At 38.9% G+C, this 26,209-nt stretch overlaps 1 protein-coding gene across 6 annotated transcripts in view; it reads right to left on the minus strand.

The window, feature by feature from the left end:
- EML6 (EMAP like 6) overlaps positions 1-26,209 on the minus strand; it is a 356,906-nt gene that overhangs the window by 135,686 nt on the left and 195,011 nt on the right. For 5 of the 6 annotated variants that reach the window (XM_036873381.1, XM_036873382.1, XM_036873383.1 and 2 more), the window contains 3 exons: positions 24,167-24,298; positions 22,821-23,006; positions 18,515-18,650 (listed from right to left, as the gene is read on the minus strand). In XM_036873381.1, the coding sequence (XP_036729276.1) occupies positions 18,515-18,650; positions 22,821-23,006; positions 24,167-24,298 (454 nt within the window). The remainder of the gene's footprint in view (positions 1-18,514; positions 18,651-22,820; positions 23,007-24,166; positions 24,299-26,209) is intronic. The other variant, XM_036873387.1, reaches the window with a different exon arrangement.

Below are 26,209 nucleotides of genomic sequence, written 5' to 3' on the forward strand. Positions count from 1 at the left end.
AAGTCATAAAGCAACTGCAGTAGACCATGCGCAAGATGGTGATTCAGACCAGTGAGGGGGCAGCAGAGATGGTGAGAAGGCTAAGAAGAGGCATCTCGTATCCTTGAGACTTCAGCCTCCTTCTCTTGCTCAACACTGAGGGAATGCTGCTTGACCTAATGCAAGATATCTCCAGATTCAGAGTCTACAGTTCATTAGACATAGCAACGATTCAATAAATATGTGTTGGGAGTTAAAATAAACAAACAAAAAACTCCAATAAAATGCGTGAAGCACACTTTTTAGAAGAGCCTATCTAGTTCCTAGGTACATATCTGACACTTAGTAGATGCTTAATAAATGCCTATTGAATGGATAAGTAAATGAATAATGCATCTTATACTGTGTGACTAATTACTGTACTCCTTTAGACATAATCATTTACAGCCATTAGCTCAAAGTATTTTATTACCATAGATGTAATTCATTTTGATTGCCTTGCTTTAAGAATTATTTTTGGCCTTTCTTGCTGCCACTGTAAGTCATTTAAGCTTCATTATTTTACCTACATCATAAATTTGTTTTAAAAATGATCAGACTCAAAATGCACTTCTGTTGAGTTTGGTGTGAGACTTGAGTTACAGCTCTAATCCTACAATGGCCCTGAGCTTCATTCTATTCATCCATAAGGTAATAGAGTTCCACGTGATGACATCATGTGGAACTCTATGTCTCTCCCAGCTTGAAAATTCCAGAACTTGATATTCACTGAAAAATGTATTGGAGGTCCACCAAACCATATATCTGAAATTTTTGGTGGTAGGCACGTTTTGGAATTTTGAAAATTTTGGATTTTGAACTCATGTAATAGATCCAGTGGAGTCTGGGGCAGCACCTTGAAATCAAATATTTCTGCACTGAAGGGTATGAATATTCACACATATGAAGACAATAAACAGCTTCATAATAAGTGTAAGTCATGTTTTGCTGCCAAATTAGTTATAAAAAATATTTTGGAAAAAAAAGTTGCACCCTTACCTAACACCATATGCAAAAATTACCTCAAAAATGGATCAAAGACCTAAATATAAGAGCCCAAACCATAAAACACTTATAAGAAATCTTGAGAGATCTTCATGAAACTGTATTGTATTTGGCAATAATTTCTTCCTATGACACCAAAAGCACAGGTAACAACAGAGAAAAATAGATATATTGGATTACATCAAAATTAAAAACATTTATGCATCATAGGACATAATCAACAGAGTGAGAAGGCAACCTATTCAATGGGAGAAAATATTTACAAATCATGTATCTGATAATGGGGTTAATATCTAAGATATATAAAGAACACTTACAGCTTGGCAACAAAATAACAAATAACCTGATTTAAAAATGGACAAAGGGACTCAAAAACAAAATGGCGGAGTAGAAGGATGTGCTCTCACTCTCTCTTGTGAGAACACCAGAATCACAACTAGCTGCTGGACAATCATCGACAGGAAGACACTGGAACTCACCAAAAAAGATACCCCACATCCAAAGACAAAGGAGAAGCCAAAATGAGATGGTAGAAGGGGCGCAATCACAGTAAAATCAAATCCCATAACTGGTGGGTGGGTGACTCACAGACTGGCGAACAGTTATACCACAGAAGTCCACCCACTGGAGTGGAGGTTCTGAGCCCCACGTCAGGCTTCCCAACCTGGCGTCCGGCAACAGGAGGAGGAATTCCTAGAGAATCAGACTCTGAAGCCTAGTGGGAATTGATTGCAGGACTTCGACAGGACTGGGGGAAACAGAGATTCCACTCTTGGAGGGCACACAAAAAGTAGTGTGCGCATTGGGACCCAGGGGAAGGAGAAGTGACCCACAGGAGACTGAAGCAGACCTACCTGCTAGTGTTGGAGGGTCTCCTGCAGAGTCGGGGGCGGCTGTGGCTCACCGTGGGGACAAGGACACTGGCAGCAGAAGTTCTGGGAAGTACTCCTTGCCTTGAGCCCTTCCAGAGTCTGTCATTAGCCCCACCAAAGAGCCCAAGTAGGCTCCAGTGTTGGGGTGCCTCAGGCCAAACAACCAACAGGGAGGGAACCCAGCCCCACCCATCAACAGTCAAGTGGATTAAAGTTTTACTGAGCTCTGCCCACCAGAGCAACAGTCAGCTCTACCCACTACCAGTCCCTCCCATCAGGCCTCTTAGATAGCCTCATCCACCAGAGGGCAGACAGCAGAAGCAAGAAGAACTACAATCCTGCAGGCTGTGGAACAAAAACCACATTCACAGAAAGATAGACAAGACGAAAAGGCAGAGGGCTATACACCAGATAAAGGAACAAGATAAAACCCCAGAAAAACAACTAAATGAAGTGGAGATAGGCAACCTTCCAGAAAAAGAATTCAGAATAATGATAGTGAAGATGATCCAGGACCTCGGAAAAAGAATGGAGGCAAAGATTGAGAAGATGCAAGAAATGTTTAACAAAGACCTAGAAGAATTAAAGAACAAACAAACAGAGATGAACAATACAAGAACTGAAATGAAAACTACACTAGAAGGAACCAATAGCAGAATAACTGAGGCAGAAGAACGGATAAGGGACCTGGAAGACAGAATGGTGGAATTCACTGCTGTGGAAAAGAATAAAGAAAAAAGAATGAAAAGAAATGAAGACAGCCTAAGAGACCTCTGGGACAACATTAAATGCAACAACATTCGCATTATAGGGGTTCCAGAGGGAGAAGAGAGAGAGAAAGCACCAGAGAAAATATTTGAAGAGATTATAGTCGAAAATTTCCCTAACATGGGAAAGGAAATAGCCACCCAAGTCCAGGAAGCGCAGCGAGTCCCATACAGGATAAACCCAAGGAGAAACACGCCGAGACACATAGGAATCAAATTGGCAAAAATTAAAGACAGAAAAATTATTGAAAGCAGCAAGGGAAAAACGACAAATAACATACAAGGGAACTCCCATAAGGTTAACAGCTGATTTCTCCGCAGAAACTCTACAAGCCAGAAGGGAGTGGCATGATATACTTAAAGTGATGAAAGAGAAGAACCTACAACCAAGATTACGCTACCTGGCAAGGATCTCATTCAGATTTGATGGAGAAATCAAAAGCTTTACAGACAAGCAAAAGCAAAGAGAATTCAGCATGACCAAACCAGCTCCACAACAAATGCTAAAGGAACTTCTCTAAGTGGGAAACACAAGAGAAGAAAAGGACCTACAAAAACAAACCCAAAACAATTAAGAAAATAGTCATAGGAACATACATATCGATAATTACCTTAAACATGAATGGATTAAATGCTCCAACCAAAAGACACAGGCTTGCTGAATGGATACAGAAACAAGACCCATATATATGCTGTCTACAGAAGACCCACTTCAGAGTTAGGGACACATACAGACTGAGAGTGAGGGGATGGAAAAAGATATTCCACGCAAATGGAAATCAAAAGAAAGCTGGAGTAGCAATACTCATATCAGATAAAATAGACTTTAAAATAAAGAATGTTACAAGAGACAAGGAAGGACACTACATAATGATCAAGGGATCAATCCAAGAAGAAGATATAACAATTATAAATATATATGCACCCAACATAGGAGCACCTCAATACATAAGGCAACTGCTAGCAGCTATAAAAGAGGAAATTGACAGTAACACAATAATAGTGGGGGACTTTAACACCTCACTTACACCAATGGACAGATCATCCAAAATGAAAATAAATAAGGAAACAGAAGCTTTAAATGACACAACAGACCAGATAGATTTAATTGATATTTATAGGACATTCCATCCAAAAACAGCAGATTACACTCTCTTCTCAAGTGCGCATGGAACATTCTCCAGGATAGATCACATCTTGGGTCACAAATCAAGCCTCAGTAAATTTAAGAAAATTGAAATCATATCAAGCATCTTTTCTGACCACAATGCTATGAGATTAGAAATGAATTACAGGGAAAAAAACGTAAAAGACACCAACACATGGAGGCTAAACAATACGTTACTAAATAACCAAGAGATCACTGAAAAAATCAAAGAGGAAATCAAAAACTACCTAGAGACAAATGACAATGAAAACACGACGATCCAAAACCTATGGGATGCAGCAAAAGCAGTTCTAAGAGGGAAGTTTATAGCTATGCAAGCCCACCTCTAGAAACAAGAAAAATCTCAAGTAAACAATCTAACCTTACACCTAAAGGAACTAGAGAAAGAAGAACAAACAAAACCCAAAGTCAGCAGAAGGAAAGAAATCATAAAGATCAGAGCAGAAATAAATGAAATAGAAACAAAGAAAACAATAGCAAAGATCAATAAAACTAAAAGCTGGTTCTTTGAGAAGATAAACAAAATTGATAAACCATTAGCCAGACTCATCAAGAAAAAGAGGGAGAGGACTCAAATCAATAAATTTAGAAATGAAAAAGGAGAAATCACAACAGACACCTCAGAAATACAAAGCATCCTAAGAGACTACTACAAGCAATTCTATGCCAATAAAATGGACAACCTGGAAGAAATGGACAAATTCTTAGAAAGGTATAACTTTCCAAGACTGAACCAGGAAGAAACAGAAAATATGAACAGACCAATCACAAGTAATGAAATTGAAACTATGATTAAAAATCTTCCAACAGGAGGTAGGGGAGAAGATGGCGGAAGAGTAAGACACGGAGATCAGCTTCCTCCCCACAGATACATCAGAAATACATCTACACGTGGAACTGCTCCTATAGAACACCCACTGAACGCTGGCAGAAGACGTCAGACCTCCCAGAAGGCAAGAAACTCCCCACGTACTGGGGTAGGGGAAAAAAAAAAAAAAAAAGCAACAACAGAGACAAAAGAATAGGGACGGGACCTGCACCAGTGGGAGGGAGCTGTGAAGGAGGAAAGGTTTCCACACACTAGGAAGGCCGTTCGCGGGCAGAGACTGCGAGTGGCAGAGGGGGGAAGCTTCGGAACCACAGAGGAGAGCGCAGCAACAGGGGTGCGGAGGGCAAAGCAGAGAGATTTCCGCAGAGGATAACTGCCGACCAGCACTCACCAGCCCGAGAGGCTTGTCTGCTCACCTGCCAGGGCGGGCGGGGGCTGGGAGCTGAGGCCCAGGCTTCGGTTGGATCGCAGGGAGAGGACTGGGGTTGGTGGTGTGAACACAGCCTGAAGGGGTTAGCGCACCACAGCTAGCCGGGAGGGAGTCCGGGAAAAGGTCTGGGGCTGCCGAACAGGCAAGAGACTTTGTCTTGCCTCTTTGTTTCCTAGTGCGCGAGGAGAGGGGATTCAGAGCGCCGCCTAAACGAGCTCCAGAGATGGGCGCAAGCCGCGGCTATCAGCGCGGACCCCACGGACGGGCATGAGATGCTAAGGCTGCAGCTGCCGCCACCAAGAAGCCTGTGTGCAAGCACAGGTCACTATCCACACCTCCCCTCCTGGAAGCCTGCAGCCCACCACTGTCAGGGTCCGGTGATCCAGGGACAACTTCCCCGGGAAAACGCACGGCGCTCCGCAGGCTGCTGCAACGTCACGCAGGCCTCTGCCGCCGCAGGCTCGCCCCGCCTCCTCTGTACCCCTCCCTCCCCCGGCCTGAGTGAGCCAGAGCCCCCGAATCAGCTGTTCCTTTAACCGTGTCCTGAGTGAAGAAGAGACGCCCTCAGGCGACCTACACGCAGAGGCGGGTCCAAATCCACAGCTGAAACCCGGGAGCTGTACGAACAAAGAAGAGAAAGGGAAATTTCTCCCAGCAGCCTCAGAAGCAACGGATTAAAGCTCCACAAACAACTTGATGTTCCTGCATCTGGGGAATACCTGAATAGACAACGAATCATCCCAAATTGAGGAGGGGGACTTTGGGAGCAAGATATATTATTTTTCCCCCTTTTCCTCTTTTTGTGAGTGTGTATGTGTATGCTTCTGTGTGAGATTTTGTCTGTATAGCTTTGCTTTCACCATTTGTCATAGGATTCTGTCTGTCCGTTTTTTGGGTTTTTTTTTAACTTTAAAATTATTTTTCTTTTTTTCTTAATAATTATTTTTTAGTTTTTTATTTTAATTACTTTATTTTATCTTACTTTATTTTATTTATTCCTCTTTCTTTTTTTTCTTTCTATTTTTTCTCCCTTTTATTCTGAGCCATGTGGATGAAAGGCTCTTGGTGCTCCAGCCAGGCATCAGGGCTGTGGCTCTGAGGTAGGAGAGCCAACTTCAGGACACTGGTCCACAAGAGACCTCCCAGCTCCACGTAATATCAAACGGCAAAAATCTCTCAGAGATCTCCATCTCAACATCAAGACCCAGCATCACTCAATGACCCGCAAGCTACAGTGCTGAACACCCTATGCCAAACAACTAGCAAGACAGGAGCACAGCCCTATCCATTAGCAGAGAGGCTACCTAAAATCATAATAAGGCCACAGACACCCCAAAATACACCACCAGACGTGGACGTGCCCACCAGAAAGACAAGATCCAGCCTCATCCACCAGAACTCAGGCACTAGTTCCCTCCACCAGGAAGCCTACACAACCCACTGAACCAACCTTAGCCACTGGGGACAGATACCAAAAACAACGGGAACTACGAACCTGCAGCCTGTGAAAAGGAGACCCCAAACACAGTAAGATAAGCAAAATGAGACGACAGAAAAACACACAGCAGATGAAGGAGCAGGGTCAAAACACACCAGACCTAACAAATGAAGAGGAAATAGGTAGTCTACCTGAAAAAGAATTCAGAGTAATGACAGTAAGGATGATCCAAAATCTTGGAAATAGAATAGACAAAATGCAAGAAACATTTAACAAGGACGTAGAAGAACTAAAGAGGAACCAAGCAACGATGAAAAACACAATAAATGAAATTAAAAATACTCTAGATGGGATCAATAGCAGAATAACTGAGGCAGAAGAAAGGATAAGTGACCTGGAAGATAAAATGGTGGAAATAACTACTGCAGAGCAGGATAAAGAAAAAAGAATGAAAAGAACTGAGGACAGTCTCAGAGACCTCTGGGACAACATTAAACGCACCAACATTTGAATTATAGGGGTCCCAGAAGAAGAAGAGAAAAAGAAAGGGACTGAGAAAATATTTGAAGAGATTATAGTTGAAAACTTCCCTAATATGGGAAAGGAAATAGTTAATCAAGTCCTGGAAGCACAGAGAGTCCCATACAGGATAAACCCAAGAGGAAACACGCCAAGACACATATTAATCAAACTGTCAAAAATTAAATATAAGGAAAACATATTAAAAGCAGCAAGGGAAAAACAACAAATAACACACAAGGGAATCCCCATAAGGTTAACAGCTGATCTTTCAGCAGAAACTCTGCAAGCCAGAAGGGAGTGGCAGGATATATTTAAAGTGATGAAGGAGAAAAACCTACAACCAAGATTACTCTACCCAGCAAGGATCTCATTCAGATGTGATGGAGAAATTAAAACCTTTACAGACAAGCAAAAGCTGAGAGAATTCAGCACCACCAAACCAGCTTTACAACAAATGCTAAAGGAACTTCTCTAGGCAAGAAACACAAGAGAAGGAAAACACCTACAATAACAAACCCAAAACATTTAAGAAAATGGGAATAGGAACATACATATCGATAATTACCTTGAATGTAAATGGATTAAATGCTCCCACCAAAAGACACAGGCTGGCTGAATGGATACAAAAACAAGACCCATATATATGCTGTCTACAAGAGACCCACTTCAGACCTAGAGACACATACAGACTGAAAGTGAGGGGATGGAAAAAGATATTCCATGCAAATGGAAATCACAAGAAAGCTGGAGTAGCAATTCTCATATCAGACAAAATAGACTTTAAAATAAAGACTATTACAAGAGACAAAGAAGGACACTATATAATGATCAAGGAATCGATCCAAGAGGAAGGTATAACAATTGTAAATATTTATGCACCCAACATAGGAGCACCTCAATACATAAGGCAAATCCTAACAGCCATAAAAGGGGAAATCAACAGCAACACAATCATAGTAGGGGACTTTAACACTCCACTTTCACCAATGGACAGATCATCCAACATGAAAATAAATAAGGAAACACAAGCTTTAAATGATACATTAAACAAGATGGACTTAATTGATATTTATAGGACATTCCACCCAAAAACAACAGAATACACATTTTTCTCAAGTGCTCATGGAACGTTCTCCAGGATAGATCATATCTTGGGTCACAAATCAAGCCTTGGTAAATTTAAGAAAATTGAAATCGTATCAAGTATCTTTTCCGACCACAACGCTATAAGACTAGATATCAATTACAGGAAAAGATCTGTAAAAAATACAAACACATGGAGGCTACTCAATGCACTACTTAATAACGAAGTGATCACTGAAGAAATCAAAGGGGAAATCAAAAAATACCTAGAAACAAATGACAATGGAGATACGACGACCCAAAACCTATGGGACGCAGCAAAAGCAGTGCTAAGAGGGAAGTATATAGCAATACAAGCCTACCTCAAGAAACAGGAAACATCTCGAATAAACAACCTAACCTTGCACCTAAAGCAATTATAGAAAGAAGAACAAAAACACCCCAAAGCCAGCAGAAGGAAAGAAATCATAAAGATGAGGTCAGAAATAAATGAAAAAGAAATGAAGGAAACAATAGCAAAAATCAATGAAACTAAAAGCTGGTTCTTTGAGAAGATAAACAAAATTGATAAACCATTAGCCAGACTCATCAAGAGAAAAAGGGAGAAGGCTCAAATCAATAGAATTAGAAATGAAAAAGGAGAAGTAACCACTGACACTGCAGAAATACAAAAGATCATGAGAGATTACTACAAGCAACTCTATGCCAATAAAATGGACAACCTGGAAGAAATGGACAGATTCTTAGAAATGCACAAACTGCCGAGACTGAACCAGGAAGAAAGAGAAAATATGAACAGACCAATCACAAGCACTGAAATTGAAACTGTGATTAAAAACCTTCCAACAAACAAAAGCCCAGGACCAGATGGCTTCACAGGCGAATTCTATCAAACATTTAGAGAAGAGCTAACACCTATCCTTCTCAAACTCTTCCAAAATATTGCAGAGGGAGGAACACTCCCAAACTCATTCTACGAGGCCACCATCACCCTGATACCAAAACCAGACAAAGATGTCACAAAGAAAGAAAACTACAGGCCAATATCACTGATGAACATAGATGCAAAAATCCTCAACAAAATACTAGCAAACAGAATCCAACAGCACATTAAAAGGATCATACACCATGATCAAGTGGGGTTTATTCCAGGAATGCAAGGATTCTTCAATATACGCAAATCAATCAGTGTGATACACCATATTAACAAATTGAAGGAGAAAAACCATATGATCATCTCAATAGATGCAGAGAAAGCTTTCGACAAAATTCAACACCCATTTATGATAAAAGCCCTGCAGAAAGTAGGCATAGAGGGAACTTTCCTCAACATAATAAAGGCCATATATGACAAACCCACAGCCAACATTGTCCTCAATGGTGAAAAACTGAAACCATTTCCACTAAGATCGGGAACAAGACAAGGTTGCCCACTCTCACCACTATTATTCAACATAGTTTTGGAAGTGTTAGCCACAGCAATCAGAGAAGACAAAGAAATAAAAGGAATCCAAATCGGAAAAGAAGAAGTTAAGCTGTCACTATTTGCAGATGACATGATACTATACATAGAGAATCCTAAAGATGCTACCAGAAAACTCCTAGAGCTAATCAATGAATTTGGTAAAGTAGCAGGATACAAAATTAATGCACAGAAATCTCTTGCATTTCTATACACTAATGACGAAAAATCTGAAAGTGAAATTAAGAAAACACTCCCGTTTACCATTGCAACAAAAAGAATAAAATATCTAGGAATAAACCTACCTAAGGAGACAAAAGACCTGTATGCAGAAAATTATAGGACACTGATGAAAGAAATTAAAGATGATACAAATAGATGGAGAGATATACCATGTTCCTGGATTGGAAGAATCAACATTGTGAAAATGACTCCACTACCCAAAGCAATCTACAGATTCAATGCAATCCCTATCAAACTACCACTGGCATTTTTCACAGAACTAGAACAAAAAATTTCACAATTTGTATGGAAACACTAAAGACCCTGAATAGCCAAAGCAATCTTGAGAACGAAAAATGGAGCTGGGGGAATCAGGCTCCCTGACTTCAGACTATATTACAAAGCTTCAGTAATCAAGACAGTTTGGTACTGGCACAAAAACAGAAATATAGATCAATGGAACAGGATAGAAAGCCCAGAGATAAACCCACACACATATGGTCACCTTATCTTTGATAAAGGAGACAAGCATATACAGTGGAGAAAAGATAGCCTCTTCAATAAGTGGTGCTGGGAAAATTGGACAGGTACATGTAAAAGTATGAAATTAGAACACTCCCTGACACCATGCACAAAAATAAACTCAAAATGGATTAAAGACCTAAGTGTAAGGGCAGACACTATCAAACTCTTAGAGGAAAACATAGGCAGAACACTCTATGACATACATCACAGCAAGATTCTTTTTGACCCAGCTCCCAGAGAAATGGAAATAAGAACACAAATAAACAAATGGGACCTAATGAAACTTAAAAGCTTTTGCACAGCAAAGGAAACCATAAACAAGACCAAAAGACAACCATCAGAATGGGAGAAAATATTTGCAAATGAAGCAACTGACAAAGGATTAATCTCCAAGATTTACAAGCAGCTCATGCAGCTCAATAACAAAAACACAAACAACCCAATCCAAAAATGGGCAGAAGACCTAAATAGACATTTCTCCAAAGAAGATATACAGATGGCCTACAGACACATGAAAGAATGCTCAACATCATTAATCATTAGAGAAATGCAAATCAAAACTACAATGAGATATCATCTCACACCGGTCAGAATGGCCATCATCAAAAAATCTAGAAACAATAAATGCTGGAGAGGGTGTGGAGGAAAGGGAACACTCTTGCACTGTTGGTGGGAATGTAAATTGATACAGCCACTATGGAGAACAGTATGGAGGTTCCTTAAAAAACGAAAAATAGAACTACCATACGACCCAGCAATCCCACTACTGGGCATATACCCTGAGAAAACCATAGGTCAAAAAGAGTCATGTACCGAAATGTTCATTGCAGCTCTATTTACAATAGCCAGGACATGGAAGCAACCTAAATGTCCATCGACAGATGAATGGATAAAGAAGATGTGGCACATATATACAATGGAATATTACTCAGCCATAAAAAGAAATGAAATGGAGGTATTTGTAATGAGGTGGATGGAGTTAGAATCTGTCATACAGAGTGAAGTAAGTCAGAAAGAGAAAAACAAATACAGTATGCTAACACATATATATGGAATCTAAGGAAAAAAAAAAAAAAAGGCCATGAAGAACCTAGTGGCAAGACGGGAATAAAGACACAGACCTACTAGAGAATGGACTTGAGGATATGGGGAGGGGGTGGGGTGAGATGTGACAGGGTAAGAGAGTGTCATGGACATATATACACTACCAAATGTAAAATAGATAGCTAGTGGGAAGCAGCCGCATAGCACAGGGAGATCAGCTCGGTGCTTTGTGACCACCTAGAGGGGTGGGATGGGGAGGGTGGGAGGGAGGGAGATGCAAGAGGGAAGAGAAATGGGAACATATTGTATATGTGTAACTGATTCACTTTGTTATAAAGCAGAAGGTAACACACCATTGTAAGGCAATTATACTTCAATAAAGATGTTTAAAAAAAAAAAATGGATTAGAGACCTAAATGTAAGACCGGGCACTATAAAACTCTTAGAGGAAAACATAGGAAGAACACTCTTTGACATAAATCACAGCAAGATCTTTTTTGATCCATCTCCTAGAGTAATGGAAATAAAAACAAAAATAAACAAATGGGACCTAATGAAACTTAAAAGCTTTTGCCCAGCAAAGGAAACCAAAGACAAGACAAAAAGACAACCCTCAGAATGGGAGAAAATATTTGCAAACGAATCAATGGACAAAGGATTAATCTTCAATATATATAAACAGCTCATTCATCTCAATATTAAAGAAACAAACACCCCAATCCAAAAATGGGCCAAAGACCTAAATAGACATTTCTCCAAAGAAGACATACAGATGGCCAAGAAGCACATGAAAAGCTGCTCAACATCACTAATTATTAGAGAAATGCAAATCAAAACTACAATGAGGTATCACCTCACACCAGTTAGAATGGACATCATCAGAAAATCTACAAACAACAAATGCTGGAGAGGGTGTGGACAAAAGGGAACCCTCTTGCACTGTTGGTGGCAATGTAAATTGATACAGCCAGTATGGAGAACAGTATGGAGCTTCCTTAAAAAACTAAAAATAGTATTACCATATGACCCAGCAATCCCACTACTGGGCATATACCCAGAGAAAACCATAATTCAAAAAGACACATGCACCCCAATGTTCACTGCAGCACTATTTACAATAGCCAGGTCATGGAAGCAACCTAAATGCCCACCGATAGATGAATGGATAAAGAAGTTGTGGTACTTATATACAATGGAATATTACTCAGCCATAAAAAAGAATGAAATTGAGTCATTTGTTGAGACGTGGATGGATCTAGAGACTGTCATACAGAGTGAAGTAAGTCAGAAAGAGAAAAACAAATATTGTATGTTAACGCATATATGTGGAACCTAGAAAAATGGTACAGATGAACCGGTTTGCAGGGCAGAAGTTGAGACACAGATGTAGAGAACAAACGTATGGATACCAAGGGGGGAAAACCGCGGTGGGGTGGGGATGATGGTGTGCTGAATTGGGCGATTGGGATTGACATGTATACTCTGATGTGTATAAAATTGATGACTAATAAGAACCTGCAGTATAAACAAACAAACAAACAAAAAACAACTAATACTAAACTTTCTTTGGGTTATTTGTATGGAAGTATGTTAATATAAATGTTTCAGACATTACATGAAATTTCTAAAAATCTTATATGTTCTGGTATAATGTTATAAGTCATAATTCTAGTTATTACTTTAAAATGTATATCTGCAAAGTAAAGGAGCTGTTACAGTGGAGGGTTACTGGACTGAATGTCAATATTATGACATAGTATGAGTGTGTTTCGTGTTTGGTAGTTGCAATCATTGTTGCTTTTGTTGTGGTCATCCATTTACAATGCTTGGTGTCAGTTTATTTATCTTTTGTAAAAATAAAATACAGTGTGTGTGTGTGTGAAAAAAAAAAATTGGGCAAAGGACTTGAATAGAAATTTCTCCAAAGATGATATACAAATGGCCAACAAGCTTATGAAAGATGCTTAACATCAAAAATCATTAGGGAAATGCAAATGAAAACCACAAGGAAATACCACTTCACATATATCAGAATAGCTATTTTCAAAAAACCAGAAAGAAAGTGTCGGTGAGGATGTGGAGAAATTGAAATCCTTGTGCACTGCTGGTAGGAATATAACAATGGTGCAGCTGTTATGGAAAACAGTATGGAAGTTCCTCAAAAATATTAAAAAATAGAAATACCATATGATCCAATAATTCCACTTCTGGATATATATCCCAAGGAATTGAAAGCAGAGTCTCAAAGAGACATTTGCGTACCCATGTTCATTGCAGCATTATTCACAATAGCCAAAAGGTGGAAGCAACCCAAGTATCCATTAACAGATGAATGGATAAACAAAATGTGGTATACAATGAAATATCATTCAGCCTTAAGAACAAAGGAAATTCTGACACATGCTACAACATGGATGAACCTTGAAGACGTTATGCTAAGAGAAATAAGCCAGTCACAAAAGAGCAAATACTGCATAATTCCACTTATATGAGAATAAGAATAGGCAAATTAGAACAGGCAAATTCACAGAGACAGAAAGTAGAATGGGGGCTGCCAGGGCCAGGACGAGAAGGGAACGGGGAGTTGTTGTTTAATGGGTATGATGTTTCAGTTTGGAAAGATGAAAAATGTTCTGGAGATGGATGGTCGTGATGGCTGCATAATGTGACTGTACTTAATTAATGCACTCATATGTTTACTTAAAAAATGGTTAAAATGGTGAATTTTATTGTGTATTGTGTATATCTTACCACAATAAAAAAGTTGGTTGCTCTCATAAAAAATATATATACATTTTGGCATTCTGAGTTTTTTGACTTCAGAATTGTAGATAAGGGATCCTGGATGAATTAGATTGCTGGTTTATATCAGCATGTAGTGTTAGTAAAAACTTGTTTGCAGACTCACCACTCGCAGAAGTTGTATGTGACTGGTATAAATAAAACACTACTATTCCTTTGATCGAGGAATGGTCCTCTGGGCTTATGAAGTCCATTTTCTTTGACTAAGACTTGGGGAGAGGACAAGGAGCCCTGAGAATCAGCTCTGGCTGTACAGATTCTTGTTGATATGACAATGACCTATCTCCAAGCTGGTTCACCCTCAGTTTAACGAAGGGTTAATTGTTTTCAGTAGAAGTCAAAGTCTTAATTAGCTCAAGTTTGACTATAAAGATCTAGGAGAACTGATTAATACCATCACTTTATAATAAAGCTGTAATATCATTTTGGGTTTTTTTTTTTTTTCTGAGCTTAGTGTTAATCTTAGTTCATCTAAAAACTGTTCTCTTTCTTGTTTTTTAGCAATTAATAGTTATCAGAAGATGCAAATATAGGTAAATCTTATGAATATTTACATAAAACAACTTGGAAATTGCCAGATTCATTTTGTAGATCTTCTGGAAGTCTATAGGAAGGGCAGTAGAAATTTTTACAGGTGACATAGTAAGTGTGATCGTTACAAACAGACTCAGATTACCAAACGTAAGTAGCAGTTTCTGAAGTTTTACTAGTAAGTTTATAAATTTAAGGACTACAGAATATCGGTACTATGTCATGGGAATTGGGACATGGCCATAATTAATTCTCTTGCTAAATTTATTTAAATAGTTGTTTGAGTAATATGAGAAGTCACTATATTTCCACAGAAATGAATTCAAGAGTCATTGCTATACAAACAGCAAAAATATCGAAGAAGGCTCATTCATATCAAGAAATTTTTACTAGAATAAAACCGTCCATACATGTAGCTTCATGTCCAAATTGAGAGCAAAGTAGTAAGACAGGCTTGGACCTGAAACCTGGGACACTTTGTTGCAGCGCTTGCACCTGGACAAATGTCTCCTCCAGCAACAAAATACAAAGAAACTATAAGGAACTAAAAATAACTGTGTGCGTGCACAGTTGGGCTAAATTATGAACAAGATACAAAAAGACCAAAAACCCAACTGCCACTTCCAACGAGCTCAGAGGAAAAGCAGTGTATTGCGCATGCCCCCCCTGCACACAGCACCACCAAGGGGGCGGGCAGACCGCCTAAGCCACCCCTCCGGCCCGACCCCTGGACCCACCCCTACCCTCACCGCATATAAGGAAGCAGTTTACCCCCGCTCAGGGAGGGAGCAAGGGAACGTGTTACTTGTTTTCGCTCCCTCGTGCTGCAGCAGGAGCCCCAATAAAGCCTTGCCTGAACTTCTTGACTGGCCTCTTATCAATTTCTATTGATTAAGGAGGCCAAGAACCCTGGTTGGTAACTAGTTCTAACAGTGCTTTGCTTGAATCTGCTCCTTTCAAATGGCACTTTGTTTCCATTTTGAGGCAGAGCCTGAAGGTGGAGGAAAAGTCAAGACTTCTTTTGGGGGGAATGACGGCAGGGGGGCGGGGAGTGTGCAGGGCAGGACAGGGTGGGACAAAGTACACCCAAAGTCCTGTCCACTCTGCCTTCTTCCTCCTGTTTCAGCCTCTCCCCACAGTCTCTCCTTCACTCCCCTTTTATCCACACTGTCTGCAAATGTTCAGAAGAGCAAGGGCATGTATGGTATTGGCTGGTTGAAGAGGAAGCTGGAACAGAAAACTGTATACATTTCAACTACTTTTAATCCTCACCTGCAATCCTACATATTTTAATCCTTATACTTGTGCTGGGTCTCCTAGCTCACTCTGGCCTCACTCTCACCTTCAGGTGCCCTAGAGTACACCCCTGTGACAGGGTGGCCCTGGCAGCTGGTCTCAGAGAACATCATGGAGGGCCTGTTCTGAGACTCGGCTTCTCAACTCAACGGCCCCCCGGCCCTGCTTCAGTGTGATGATGGCGCCAAGGCCCGGCTGAGGGCAAGAGAAAGTCCCTGAGGGTGGTTCAGGATCGTGGCAGGTTCCCCCTGCAAGGCCCTGTCCACACAGGCTCGAGAACTAGCTGAGTTGAGGGTGAAGAGTGAGCCAGATTTGGGGTTGTTACCAACACTTCAACCACGAGCCTTTCATTTGTTTGACTCTAGACATTTATCCTGTTTTCCACTAAGGGCTGGAAAAAATGCCGGCAATTCTTTGGAAGTTTGATAGTACATAGTAGACTTCTGTTACAGTGTTGCCAAAAGTGTGACAGGCAAAGGCGCCACTGATGGTGAAGATGCTACAGGGATAAAATTTTTTAATCCAATAGCTAGAACTTACCGTAACAAGTAAAAAATATATATATAAATAAACAGTATATTAAAGCCATAATTTCACAGATATTATTGCTTATGAGGAGAAGTTAAAAAAAAGAAGAGAGAAAGAGGTGCATTAACATCCATTTAAAGTAAAACACGAAGTAAAGAAGAGTATTGGTAGTGAGCTGAGACTGCAAAAATGAAGAAGGTGGCAAGAAAACGGCACCCATTCTCATGGGTCCTGAACAGCAGCATGGTCTATCCAGTCCTTTAAAAGCATAGTCCGCTACTCCTCCTGAAATGTAGGCTATTGTTCCACTGGCCATCCATCTAAAAATACATGCTAATCCCTCCCCTGATATCTGTAAGCCCAGGTGCTACAGGCCACACCTATGAGGTGTAGGCTTGCTTAAGGTCCTTCTGTCCACTGTGCCCCACCTATATCCTCTTTGATCTCGGCAAGCAAGTGTGTGTGGGAATCAGTTGAGACTGATAGAAAACAGAACATGTCCCTGACCATCTTCCCTTGACTCTGGGGATAGGAGTTGACCATGGGGTTGGCTTTGTACAATCAATACAAATCCCTGGCTATATAGATGCTTGTTCTGAACCGGCTCCTGAACTCTCCTTTGAGAGCCTGAAGTCAGGGACTGGGTATCAGGTAGAAAAGTATAGCAGGGTAAATATGGCTTCTGCCCTGATCCTCACACTTTAAAATTTATACCTTAATTATGTGATACAATTTTGGGATGAGCTGGATAAAGTGACTGCCAAAAAGGAATCATTATTTCTGGTTGATGCTCCCCAACATCTAGCCAGTTTATGGTCAATAATCCCATCTAGTAAGTTAACTCATGAGTTATCTAAGTATATGTTTTGCTTCCAGTTTACCTTGAGGGATACACCAAGAAGTTTCACGGTTCAAGGTCAAACATTTTTGGCTGCTTTACTAGCATTTTTAACATTGCTTTTATGGGCGCTTACTTGCTTATATCCGCCTTAAGTATTTTTCTGGATAAAGTTACATTGGCCCATGTTCTCTGGCAGAGAACTCGAGGGCCTTGACTGTCCATGCAATGAAGTGGACACTAAATTCTCACGTGAACAGAACTCCCCACATGTGCTCAGTGGACTAACATCACTTGTGACTTACTTCGTCTTATCTTTCCTATTTACATTTTCCATTTTAATCTCTCTCAGTGCCAAATTCTTTATATGAAAAATGAGATAATAAGCCTATCATGAGAATTTAAAAAGATGTATATAAACTGCTTTGTATTCTCTGGTACACATACTTAATATATTGTAACAGTAGCCAACATTTACTGAGTGCTGACCATGCACCATGACTTACTCTAAGCACTTTGCAAGTGTATTTAATCCTCATAGAACTCTATGAGGTTGGTGCTGGTATTATCCCCATTTTACAGATGAGGAAACTGAGGCCCGGAGATGTTAAGAAATTTGACCAAGGTCTCCAATCTATCACAGGTAAAACTTGGATTTGAACCCAGGCTCCCTGACTCTGAGCCCGGGCTCTTAACTCCTACTACTATGGTAGCTACTCCACTAAAGCTATTTTAAAAAAAATAATTTCTCTTGTTTTTCCTATTATTTATTTATTTATTTATTTTCAGAGGCTGCATGCAGTTACATTTAGGGTCACTAACTTACCCAAAACTTCCCAGTTTTATAACTGAAAGGCCCATCTCTCAGGTTACCACTAAGTAGTTTCATTATTATGTTGTTTATCTTTGCAGCAGGACCACTGCTTGTACATATAGATACCTTTGTGCAAATTAGGAAAAAGGGGTATCCATTTACATTCAACATACTTTTAATCTTGTATTCATTACATTTATGTAAACTACCTTAAATCCTTCATGGTATAAGATGGGGTAAGAGAAACAAATATAGAAACAAACTTTCACGCTGTATTTAACACATTAAGATCTATGGGTAAGTATTAATACATGTGTTACCTTTATATCCTTGTTCTGTCTCCCTGAGATCAATTTTGGTTATTGGTTTGAAATCAGTATCCCATAATCGTATACACCCATCTCGTCCACCAGTGGCAAAGCCTTCTTCGCAAGCATACATGCTGAAGATTCCAGCCTGTTGATTAAGGCAGATAATACTCAATGATGCAATCGTTCTAAACAGTCATTATAGTTGGATCTTTATGATAAAAATACAAAACAAAGCAAAAACAAAACAAAAAACAAATCTCTTGTTCTGTATTGAAATCCTGGCAATAGAACAAGTAGCCATTTGTAACAGCCATTTTAGCTAGATTAAAAATTCATAATACCACTAAAGCAAACTAGTTCAAGTGCTCCTTTGCCATGATTAAACTAATGACAGGTTGTAAAAAAAATTCAGGAATTCCTTGGCTAAAGCAAATATAAAAATCATAAATTTCTTTCTGTGACAGCTAATCATTATAAAGACAATTGTGGAGGTGTTTCATATAAATTCCTTCCCAAAACAAGTAAAGATATGTGGGCTAGGAACACAAACACTTCTATAGGTACAATGGGGACAGAAATGCATCCCAATGAGCTCAAGCAAGCACCATCTGAGCCTAAATGGAAGCATAAATTACACTTGTGTTAGCTTGTTAAGCATTATTTGAAGATGCTTTTCACATCTCATGTGGTTTCACAACTTAAAGATGCTTTTCCACGGGAAAATGTGTTACAAGAGTATAATGTTGACATAATATCCAGTGTAAAGAGAAATTAGGTTACTAACGCAGCTGTTTTTATGAATGAGGACCAATACTGACCTTTTGTTTCAAGAGCTGTTTCACAATTAGCGAAGCCAAGAAAATTGATCTTCAACATACAAGACAGTGAAAGATCTAAAATCTCATAGCTCTTTTGCTAAGAGTTGCTGAAACTTTTCTTCATGTTCACAGTAATAGGGCAAGAAGCAAAGGTCTGTTGAGTTTCTGATAACATTGTACCAAATTTCCATTTATTACAACAGGCTTTACCTTTCACATCATCTCCCCATTCTTCTGGGCATTTCTACTTTATCATCTATAGACACAGCAATATAACTATTTTAATATATGTCAGAATTGAGCAGAGTGGTCAGAGTCAAGTTTGTCCTTGTTCTTACAGAGCAGACCATCAAAAGAATTTATCAGTGGTTTTTCTTTGCATTTTAAGAACTTGTGATGTGGACATGGAGGTGACGCTCTCTCACTCAGGATGAGGAAAATCTACATTATTAACCACTATAAAAATAATAGTTGTCTCCACCCTTGCTATTCAACATATGGGCCACAGGCCAGGAGCAGTAACGTCATCCCAGACCCACTGAGTCACAGCCCACATTTTTTTTTAACATATTTATTGGAGTATAATTGCTTTATACTGTTCTATTAGTTTCTGCTGTACAACAAAGTGAATCAGCTATACGTATACTTATATCCCCATATCCCCTCCCTCTTGCGTCTCCCTCCCACCCTCCCTATCCCACCCCTCTAGGTGGTCACAAAGCACCGAGCTGATCTCCCTGTGCTATGTGGCTGCTTCCCACCAGCTATCTATTTTACGTTTGGTAGTGTATATATGTCCATGCCACTCTCTCACTTCATCCCAGCTTACCCTTCCCCCCCCCATGTCCTTAAGTCCGCTCTCTACGTCTGCGCCTTTATGCCTGTCCTGCCCCTAGGTTCTTCAGAACCACTTTTTTAAAAATTCCATATATATGTGTTAGCATACGGTATTTGTTTTTCTCTTTCTGACTTACTTTGGTCTGTGTGACAGACTCTAGGTCCATCCACCTCACTACAAATGACTCAATTTCATTTCTTTTTATGGCTGAGTAATATTCCATTGTATATACGTGCCACATCTTCTTCATCCATTCATCTGTCGATGGACACTTAGGTTGCTTCCATATCCTGGCTATTGTAAATAGTGCTGCAATGAACATTGTGGTACATGACTCCTTTTGAATTATGGTTTTCTCAGGGTATATGCTCAGTAGTGGGATTGCTGGGTCATATGGTAGTTCTACTTTCAGTTTTTTAAGGAACCTCCATACTGTTCTCCACAGTGGCTGTATCAATTTACATTCCCACCAACAGTGCAAGAGGGTTTCCTTTTCTGTACTCTCTCTCCAGGATTTATTGTTTGTAGATTTTCTGATGATGGCCATTCTGGCCAGTGTGAGGTGATACCTCATTGTACTTTTAATTTGCATTTCTCTAATGATTAGCGATGTTGAGCATCCTTTCATGTGTTTGTTGGCAATCTGTACATCTTCTCTGGAGAAATGTCGATTTAGGTCTTCTGCCCATTTTTGGATTGGGTTGTTTTTTTGATATTGAGCTGCATAAGCTGCTTGTATATTCTGGAGATTAATCCTTTGTCAGCTGCTTCATTTGCAAATATTGTCGCCCATTCTAAGGGTTGTCTTTTTGTCTTGTTTATGGTTTCCTTTGCTGTGCAAAAGCTTTGAAGTTTCATTAGGTCCCATTTGTTTATTTTTGTTTTTATTTCCATTTCTCTAGGAGGTGGGTCAAAAAGGATCTTGCTGTTGATTTATGTCATAGAGTGTTCTGCCTATGTTTTCCTCTAAGAGTTTGATAGTGTCTGGCCTTACATTTAGGTCTTTAATCCATTTTGAGTTTATTTTGTGTAGGGTGTTGGGGAGTGTTCTAATTTCATTCTTTTACATGTAGCTGTCCAGTTTTCCCAGCACCACTTATTGAAGAGGCTGTCTTTTCTCCATTGTATATTCTTGCCTCCTTTATCAAAGATAAGGTGACCATATGTGTGTGGGTTTATCTCTGGCCTTTCCATTCTGTTCCATTGATCTATATTTCTGTTTTTGTGCCAGTATCATACTGTCTTGATTACTGTAGCTTTGTAGTATAGTCTGATGTCAGGATCCTGATTCCTCCAGCTCCATTTTTCTTTCTCAAGATTGCTTTGGCTCTTCGGGGTCTTTTGTGTTTCCATACAAATTGTGAAGTTTTTTGTTCTAGTTCTATGAAAAATGCCATTGGTAGTATGATAGGGATTGCATTGAATCTGCAGATTGCTTTGGGTAGTATAGTCATTTTCACAATACTGATTCTTCCAATCCAAGAACATGGTATATCTCTCCATCTGTTTGTATCATCTTTAATTTCTTTCATCAGTGTCTTATAGTTTTCTGCATACAGGTCTTTTGTCTCCTTAGGTAGGTTTTAGGTATTTTATTCTTTTTGTTGCAGTGGTAAATGGGAGTGTTTCAATTTGTCTTTCAGATTTTTCATCATTAGTGTATAGGAATGCAAGGGATTTCTGTGCACTAATTTTGTATCCTGCTATTTTACCAAGTTCATTGATTAGCTCTAGTAGTTTTCTGGTAGCATCTTTAGGATTCCCTATGTTTAGTATCATGTCATCTGCAAATAGTGACAGCTTTACTTCTTCTTTTCTGATTTGGGTTCCTTTTCTTTCTTTTTCTTCTCTGACTGTATTGGCTAAATCTTCCAAAACTATGTTTTATAATAGTGGTGAGAGTGGGCAACCTTGTCTTTTTCCTGATCTTAGTGGAAATGGTTTCAGTTTTTCACCACTGAGAACGAGGTTGGCTGTGCGTTTGTCATATATGGTCTTTATTATGTTGAGGTAAGCTCCCTCTATGTCCACTGTCTGGAGAGTGGAGAGTTTTTATCATAAATGGGTGTCGAATTTTGTTGAAAGCTTTTTCTGCATCTATTGAGATGATCATATGGTTTTTCTCCTTCAATTTGTTAATATGATTTATCACATTGATGGATTTGTGTATATTGAAGAACTCTTGCATTCCTGGGATAAACCCCACTTGATCACGATGTATGATCCTTTTAATGTGCTATTGGATTCTGTTTGCTAGTATTTTGTTGAGGATTTTTGCATCTATGTTCATCAGTGATATTGACAGCCTGCATTTTAACAAGATCTCCAGGAGATTCATAGGCACATTACATTTGAGAAATCCTTGTCTAGAAGATGAAACTGACGATGAAATACTTCTAGTTTCTGTCAAGCTGCTGCTGATGAATTACAACACTAATCAGTCAATCAATAATTGAGACGAAGGCTAATTAAGTTATTAAGCTTTTGAAATATTAATTTCTTCCAGGTGAACAAAAATAATTAGGGAAATCCTTCATGAATGTTTAGTGAGTGTTCAGCAGAACTGGCTGATCCTAAAGCAACTGGGAAAAAATACAGAGATTTGTGACTTTAACTTATTTAATAAGTCATTCCCAAATTTCTATACGGGAATACTTACACTATGTGCTCCTTGAATGGTGCGGACTAAATTGAGCCCTTTCCAGACATAGATGTCGCCATTTAAAGCACCAGAGTAGGTGATGTCTTCTTTGGCACATGCAAGGCAAAGGATGGTCTGAAGATCCCCTGTTTTGCCAAATATCCCTCTTTTTGCAGTCAGGGCATTTCCACATAGTGTCCAAAACTAGAAAATAAGTGATAAAATAAATGGATCCAAAAAAAAAAGAGTATTCTGATGCATCTCATTATTGGTATTTATTTGCTAATGTTTCAATACATTTTACATAATTTGCTATAGGTGCACTAGATACACATAATTTAACTTGTTTTGTTATAACAGCAGAGAACTGCAAAACATTTTCGCCAACTACTAGCAGTAAAAAAAAAAAAAACTTATAACAATATTTTTTAAAGTTTCAAAGTTCCAAAATTCCAAAACTTTGCTAAATGTTTAATGTTCATTTTTTTGTTTAATTTCTTGTCAAGTTATAGCACTAGTATAGGTTCATTGCAGAGAAGTTTAGAAACAGAGAAAAGTGAAAAGAGGAAAATTGGAATTATTCACAACCTCCTGTTAACGTGTTGATATATCTTCTAGGTATTTTTGTTGCATATATATATATATATATATATGCATTTAGAAATAATTTCTAACTAAAAATTATATAAATCTTCACTGTAAAAACATTACTCAGAAATGTTTCTAAATATAAGTTATATTTCATATAGCCAAATAATTGACTAGGCTTTTCAGTTTTAGTTGCATAATTTATCATGTGGGAGACCATAAGCATAAAGGTTGAGCTGCTTTATAGACAGCAGCAGGGAGACTCCCATGGTTATGTAGAAATTAAGTATTTCACTCTGACATATTTTTTTTTTCAGTATGTGAACTGGTATAATTTCACTGCCATGTACGTAGCCTCTCACAATTTATAAAGGCTCTTTACATATGTTTACTTATTTGATCTTCATAATACCCTTACGAATAGGCTAAGGCAGATATTATTATTACACCCATTTGGAAGGGAGAGAAAGAAGGCATAAGTGACTTGCCAAAGGTTCACAGGGGTTATACATGAGAAAGTATTGAAATATTTGCCTTGAGAACTTTAAATCCAATGAAGATACATATAAAACAAAAAAGATCATTTTAAGGCAGCATATTCAGACTGCATACAAGTGGTAAGGAAATTCGAAGATAGAGAACCATGTTGAATTAACTGGAATGAGCAAGAATAGGATTTGGATTAGTGGTGAGGAAGAAACTGCATTGTGGTTTAGGAGAGCAGGGTTAGGTGAATCCAAGTGACAGGAAATGTGTGAGGAAAAATTAGTGACAACCCTAATACTCTGTGCCTGCAGGAGAGGAAAAATGACGGTCCTCTCAGAGTAGCTGCGTATTCGAGGAAGCAGTTCTAGATGGATGCACCCCCCAGGAGGACCAGGACTCAGGCAGCTGTGGAGGTGGTGGCCCTTGGGGAGAATGAGAGAAAGATGTGCCATCATTTGAGACTATACAAGATTCTTCTCTCATTAAGTATCAACTCTGGTGATTTGTTTCTTTGGCTATTACTGTTTTTACAAAAAGGCACTAAAGTATACATCAAAAGAATAAGAACAATCTGGGGAAAGATAGTTAGATATATGCTTTGGGAAAACATTTAAGTATTAACTTTGAACCTGAACAAACTATGAGACATAAACAACTACTGGTAGTACCTACTGGTTGTACCTACATGCCAAAGAACTTGCTGTTCCATGGTGATGCTTAAGGCAGACATTTATCCTTCTATATCTCCCCATGTATGAAAATTAAAGGAAGCGTAACTATTTGGTAATTATTATCCCTTTAACTTGGGATGTGTACTTTGGCCTGAGTTACTGAAATATTTCTAGATGGACAACCACAAAAAAGAGAGACTTATCCCTAAACAAAGATTTTTCTGATGAAATCACCCAGTCAGATGGCATAATGTCAACATGAAACATTCCAGATAATTTAGAGAATCAGATGATTCTCTAAAAAGGCATATATAGCTGTAATGACAGGATAGGCATGAGATTTTCTGCAGAAAATGGCAAATCTGAGACATTATCTCTTCTTGAGAAGCACTTCATATTTGGAAAACAGTGATGGATTAGGGTAGCAACACACCATTAACTCCACATCAAATGAAAAGACACTGTTTATCTTCTCCAATCTCCATTCACAGATTGTAATGCAAATTCTGTTAGAACTGGCAGGTACTTGGGAGCTCATCTGGCCCTAAGTAATCCCTGAGGTCCCTTCTGTCTGTGACTAGAGAATGGAGAAAAAGCAATAATAACAGCCAACAAACCTGGTAGACTCATTTCCTGTAAAACCAACCAAGCAGAAAATGCTCAACTGCTACTGTTTTTCAAGCATTCATTTCAGATAATCATAATTTGCCTGTTTGCCAAACACTGGGGATGGCAAAATGAGAAAGGATTTTACCCTAGCTACAAAAATTTCACATAAAAATATTTTCTTGGAGTGCATCAGAGATTCTGCATTCACCTTGTGACTGGAATGATTCGTTTGATGTTAGGCAGCTTTGGGAAGAAAAGGTGGGGGTCCTGGAATTGGATGTAGAAAATACAGATAGTGAAAATAATTTGTTAAAGCCTGCTGAAATTTGTTGTGGATTTCCTTCTAAACAAAATTAATAAAGAATAAAGAATGACAGAATTAATAAAGAATCTGCATTTGCAGATTCTTCCATTTGAGGTAAAAATGCTTGTTTTTGGTTAGAAAATATGCCTAAGTCTGCCGAAACACAATTAACAAATTTAACAGGACAAACAGCTCTTAGTGTTTTCAAATGAAGTTCCAGGGTTTTATCTGTCTCTGCTTTTAGAATCAACTGATTAAAAGAGTTAACCAAAGATGGAAACAAACAGGGAAACTGGATGAATCTACCAATTAAAGCAGTTAATCTATTATCTTTGATAATCTAGTTGGGGGGTGGGGAGTTAAGCCAAGATAGATCATTAAAGAAATAATTGCTAAGAGAAAAGAGCTTGTCAAAGGGAGCTGGAAAGGGAGCTGGAAAGGGAGCTGGGAGTTTAAATCTTATCTGTGCCACTATTTTTGTAGTCCTAGGAAATGGGAAAAGAAATTAATATTATTGTGCCGCTACTGGTTCCATACACTGTTTAATGTAACTCTTAAATTCAGGAGGTAGTTATCCCTACCCCCTTTTTATCCTGTCTTTTTTGTTTTTGTTTTTTTGGGAAAGAAAGAAATTCAGTCTCGGAGATAAAATAGCTTTCCCAGAATCAAGTAGAGTGAGACAGAACCAGGATTCAAAGTCAAACAACCTCCTAGGTCTTGGCTTCCTCACTGTGGAATATGCAAGTTGG

Source organism: Balaenoptera musculus, chromosome 13 (genome assembly GCF_009873245.2).
Source record: "Balaenoptera musculus isolate JJ_BM4_2016_0621 chromosome 13, mBalMus1.pri.v3, whole genome shotgun sequence".
Lineage (NCBI taxonomy): Eukaryota > Metazoa > Chordata > Mammalia > Artiodactyla > Balaenopteridae > Balaenoptera > Balaenoptera musculus.